This window comes from Durio zibethinus, chromosome 8, assembly GCF_047325235.1.
Source record: "Durio zibethinus cultivar Kanyao isolate XHJ-2024 chromosome 8, ASM4732523v1, whole genome shotgun sequence".
Classification (NCBI taxonomy): Eukaryota; Viridiplantae; Streptophyta; class Magnoliopsida; order Malvales; family Malvaceae; genus Durio; species Durio zibethinus.
In genome coordinates, this window is record NC_143169.1 from 1,286,816 (window position 1) to 1,292,327 (window position 5,512).

At 35.7% G+C, this 5,512-nt stretch overlaps 1 protein-coding gene across 1 annotated transcript; it reads left to right on the forward strand.

Annotated features, from left to right (window-relative positions):
• The first annotated feature begins 359 nt into the window (after window positions 1-359).
• Window positions 360-5,108, forward strand: LOC111278546 (U-box domain-containing protein 35-like). The gene is made up of 9 exons (XM_089765108.1): window positions 360-690; window positions 802-911; window positions 1,066-1,187; window positions 1,997-2,202; window positions 2,283-2,334; window positions 2,515-2,800; window positions 3,171-3,272; window positions 3,357-3,785; window positions 4,275-5,108. The coding sequence occupies exons 1-9, from the start codon at window positions 501-503 to the stop codon at window positions 5,007-5,009; spliced, it is 2,232 nt and encodes a 743-aa protein (XP_089621234.1). The 5' UTR covers window positions 360-500; the 3' UTR covers window positions 5,010-5,108.
• Window positions 5,109-5,512: the final 404 nt, after the last annotated feature.

Genomic DNA, 5,512 nt, shown 5'->3' on the forward strand with positions numbered 1-5,512 from the left:
AATATAAAATATATTTTTATTTTATTAAATTTATATATAATTATTGTTAAAATTTTAAATTATATTATTTTCATATTATATTTATATCATATTATTATATCATATTTAAAATTATCATATCTATTTTTTTTTGCATATATTACCAACAATTATCTCATTTTATCTTGAGTGCATTATTTTCCTATAGTATGGGAAGGGAACAGGCAAAAGAATTGTAGGCCTCGTTTTGCCCATACACAAATCTCGGTCAAATAGTACTAATTTTTGCGGCTTCTATTTAACAGCGAAAATAGAGAAGCTAAAACTAATTGCTAAAAGGAGATATTAAAGGCAATGCATGGTCAAAGTCTTAGAATTTTGATGCCTACATAGATATCAGAGGAAGAGAGGTTTTTAGGCCTCTCGAATTGCCTCTTCGTAAATAACAATTCAATGGGTAGTTTTTGTTAGGAAACCAAGGCTTTGAATGTTCATTTTTGCCTTTTAATTTCTTTGAAAAAATGTGGAATGAAAGGGGACATGCCTTTTCTGCAAAGAAAGGAATGGAGAATGAGCTGGTAGCAGTAGCTGTAGACAAGGATAAGGGGAGCCGACATGCTCTCAGATGGGCAGTGGAGCATCTTCTTTCAAGAGGCCAAACTATTGTTCTTATTCATGTTCATAAAGTATCACCAAATCTTCATGGAACACGTACATTTTCAATGCTTGTGCCTCAAAATAGTTTAAACAATATATTTTCTCAAGGAAATAAATGATATCTAGCTTGTCAGCTCAATTCATATCAAGTTTATTGTTGTACAGATCATAATCATAAAGGCGAAACAAGCTTACATATATCAAATAAACATACGGTGGGAAAGACATTCGAGCAATTGTTCCTCACCTTCCATTGTTTTTGTACTCGAAAAGATGTAAGTTTATCAATAGAGTGCAATACTTTGAGTAACTGCAACCATTTCTTTCACATTTCTTTGTGATTGATAGGTTCAAATGTCGTATACAACTTAATAACTATTCGATTTGCTGTGGCTTAATTGGTCTCCTGTTTGTTATCCTTTGCATCAGATACGTTGCCTTGATGTCGTACTTGAAGATGCTGATATTGCAAAAGCATTGACAGAATATGTTTCTTATGCTGCAATTGAGAAATTGGTTCTGGGTGCCCCATCTCGAAGTGGATTTATGAGGTATCTGCTCCTTGTTGCCAACTTAACATTCATGCAATAAGGTTTTGATAGTGTTATGATCAAAATGAGAACTCAACATGATTGGCCTTACAGAGCAACAAATCTGGCTTTACATCGGTCTAGGATTAGCTTCATTAATTTTTGGTGAGAAGATATTCTGTTGCAATGGCTACTTGTCTTCTCAGGGTTAGCTTCTTCTCTAGTAATTCAATCTCCGTGAAGCCATATTTGCATGATGGCCTATGAATTTTATGCAACATATGAAAGCATGCATATATGAGCACGCAAGCATCATGGACATTTGATCAATAAGCTGAATTTGTTAATTCTTGGAAACTAATGGATGTCGATATATAGAATACGTAAAAGCGGGTATGTACTGTGACCAATCTCTGGTATTTTGAAACTTCACTACAACGCAACCGTTAAGGCTTTTGGTGATGATTTTTTTGTGATCATGAGCAATTTCGTCATGAATATTAGGATTAGTGTGACGAAATTTTTACCTGACACTTGTGATGTATTGTTATTCCGACACTATGATAACAGTAATTGTGATGGTTTAAGCTGCTTATTCCCAGTGCAACACATTTATAAATGCAGTTTTACTAAGCTTTGGTGTAGCAAGTGCAGAAACCACCTTACCAGTTGAAACCAATTTAACTAAAGATATATGGTGGGGGTAACATGCGCTACCTAGATTAACAATTACAAGAACAATGGCACTTCAACATTGAAATTCTTGCTTAGAGATGTAACTGAAGAGCAACTAAGTTAAGATGTTATGACTTCTGGCTTTTGTGGTGCAGAAAATTCAGGACCGACATACCAAGCAGTGTATCAAAAGCATCACCTGACTTCTGCACTGTATATGTCATTTCAAAAGGAAAGGTCTCTTCATTGAGAAATGCTTCTTGTTCAGCTCCATTCTCCTCCCCGTTACTTGATCATATAAAGAAACAAAATAGCAAGTCTGTTGACAAGCACTCCCCACAAAGTGCTGTTGTAAAAGGAGGTTTGTTTCCCTCCCACAGTACTGTCCTTTCAATTTAGTCCACTAACTGAAAATGCTATATTTGAATCTTGAATATACAGGTGATCAGAGGAAAATGGTCAAGTCTCGAACTTCAGTTGACAGCGGTACCAGGTATGTCTTGAGTGAATTTTAAAAGACTTTAGTAAATAGTTACCAGAGAAATCTACGCAGGAAGAAAAAGAATTCTTGTAGGAAATGGGATGAACAAGGAAGTTGTAATTTTCATGAACTTAAAAGCTCGAAGGTGATATCATTTTACTACTAAACTAACCATCATATTTACAAAACCAGGTCACATTTCCCCAGTACAAGAGCCAGTCTTATGAAAGCATTTGCGGATTTCTCAGAATCAGATACTGACATATCATTTGTCAGCTCTGACAGACCAAGCACTGACCGTAACTCTTCTTTGTTATTTGATTCATTTATCGATTCTAGCCAAAATTCACGGATATCAAGTAGCACAGATCGTAGCCTAGGATCGATGTGTTCAGGAATCAGGTGGAATGATCAACATATTTCTACACATGACTTCTCATCAGTATCACATGAATCATCTTGTTCATCTCAGAATCTGGTAGGTTAATCACCATGTCTCGCACAAAAGACTAGCTTTGAGATAGCATTCAGGTTCCAATCATCTCTTATGATCATTGCACATTTTGAAAATGCATGTCAAAGTTTAAGCATATAAAAATACACAGAGAAAGAATCTAAGAAATTTTTATTGGATCAAAATAAGGTTGAATTGTATTAATCACAACTGTTAAATCAAGACTGAAGGAAAATTAACACAGAGATGGTTAGTTTATTTTGTTCAGTTGATAAGAATCATAAAATCCAGCACCATTGCTGTAATTGATAAAGTTTTAGTCTCAATGTTAATTTTCAACATGTTTATACCAATCATGGTAAATTTTCTGCTAATTTGATCTACAAACAAACAGGAGGAAGTGGAAGCTGAAATGAGGAGACTAAGGCTAGAATTGAAGCAAACAATGGACTTGTACAATATTGCATGTAAAGAAGCCCTTTCAGCAAAACAACAGGTACATGAAAGTCATCGTTTAGTACATCCTCTTTGTGAAATTTTTGGATTGTAAAGATGGGCTATGATGAGATATTTAAGTTAGGCAATGCAGCTGAATCGCTGCAAAAATCAAGAAGAACAAAGATTGGAAGAGGTACAACTAGCTGAGGAAGCTGCAATGTTAGCTGTAGAGGAAGAGAGGGCTAACTGCAAGGCAGCCATAGAAGCAGCTCAAGCAGCACGAAAATTTGCAGAATCTGGACAACGAAGAAGATTGAATTTACAAGGGGAAACCCTAAGAGAAACAGTGGAAATGAAGAAGGTGTTAGACACTCTATCCAATCATAACATCAAATATCGAAGATATACCATCGAGGAAATTGAAGAAGCAACAGATTGCTTTAAACCATCTCGAAAGATTGGAGAAGGAGGTTATGGCCCTGTCTTTAGGTGTTATCTTGATCATACACCAGTTGCAGTTAAGGTTTTACGTCCAGATGCTGCTCAAGGGAGATCACAATTTTTGCAAGAGGTAAGAAACTAATACTTGATTAGGCGATTCTTAAAAGACATGTAGTATTTGAAGTTTTTGGAAACCAGGAAAACATAAAGAATTCTAAACAAAAAATAAGCTTCCCTTGATCAAGATTCTTAGAAATGTCTAGTTAACTTAACAAACCTGTGGTAAATTAGGCTTGTTTAGCCAACAAGGTTGGTTAAGCTGATAAAATTCGAATACTTTGCTTGTAAAGTTTAAGTTCGAAGCTCGCTGTCAGCAGCAGACTCCATTGGTGCCTGATCTACAAACCCAACGTAAGTCATTTTCAGACATGCAGTCTGCCCTGACCTTGGACTAGGGAAGCATCCCTCATTCTAAACTTTTATGTAGCAAAAAAAGTTAGGCTTTTTTATACAAACGTGATTTCCTTTCTATAAATTCTCACATGACCAAGCTTCTCAAGGGATTGTAAGTTTGATGTCTGAAATATTTAACTTCTCGCTGTGGATTATTCTTGTGCAGATTGAAGTACTTAGCTGCATCCGCCATCCTAACATGGTTCTTCTTCTAGGTGCCTGCCCAGAGTATGGCATTCTAGTGTATGAATACATGGGTAGGGGAAGCTTAGAAGATTGTATATTTAGGAAAGGGAACACCCCACCATTGTCTTGGCAACTCAGGTTCCAAATAGCTGTAGAGGTTGCCACAGGCCTACTTTTTCTGCACCAGACAAAGCCAGAGCCAATTGTGCACCGTGACCTTAAGCCTGGCAACATTTTGCTAGACCAAAACTATGTTAGCAAGATTGGTGATGTTGGATTAGCTCGGCTTGTCCCTGCTGTTGCTGAGAATATGACACAGTTCCACATAACTTCAACAGCTGGAACTTTTTGCTATATCGACCCAGAGTATCAGCAAACAGGAATGTTGGGCGTAAAATCTGATGTGTATTCTTTAGGGATCTTACTTCTTCAACTTATAACGGCCAAGCAACCGATGGGATTGGCTCACCACGTTGAGCGAGCAATCGAGATGGGCACATTTTTTACAGAGATGGTGGACCCTGCTGTGACTGACTGGCCAATCGAAGAAACCTTGTCATTCGCAAAGCTGGCACTTCAATGCGCCGAACTCAGACGGAAAGACAGGCTAGATCTTGGCAAGGAAGTCTTACCCGAGCTGTGCAGGCTCAGAGAGATTGCTCAAGAGAATATGAACCATTTCTTTCTTGCTGGTAGTGTCGGGCCTTCCCCTTGATTACCAAGCCAGGTTTCTATTTCACGCATTATCATGTGAATGCTTAAAAAAAGGTTAAAGTTTTAAGTACTCTAAATTAGTTTTATAAATTTTTAATTAATTTTAAACTCGTGTGATGCAAGTATGCAATTATATATACATATATATATATATATATAACTCAATTATATATTATATAATTAATAAATTTTATATGAAAATAAAAAAATTTCAATGTAAAATAATGAAAAAATAAAAATATTATGGATTAATATGTACCTATTTAATATAAAGAAAAATGCTTTATATCATATCTCATTTAATAGTGATATTAATATAAAATTAAATAATGTTTGATTCTAAATTATAGAAATTTATTCCGTTTAAAATCAATTTTTTTTAGAAAATTTTGCTTGGTATTGTCCCTTGCTTTGGTGCAAGACATCTCGCAATAACAACAGCAAACCCTTGGATAGGTGGTGCCTATTCTTGCATTTATTAACAAAGGTCAAAATAATTCAAAT

Bases quoted from the DNA above. Each gene is read 5' to 3' on its own strand.
- LOC111278546 (XM_089765108.1), top strand. From the start codon at position 501: ATGTGGAATGAAAGGGGACATGCCTTTTCTGCAAAGAAAGGAATGGAG. The intron at 912-1,065 runs GTAAGTTTATCA...CCTTTGCATCAG, and splicing joins GTTTTTGTACTCGAAAAGAT to ATACGTTGCCTTGATGTCGT. The intron at 3,273-3,356 runs GTACATGAAAGT...TATTTAAGTTAG, and splicing joins CCCTTTCAGCAAAACAACAG to GCAATGCAGCTGAATCGCTG.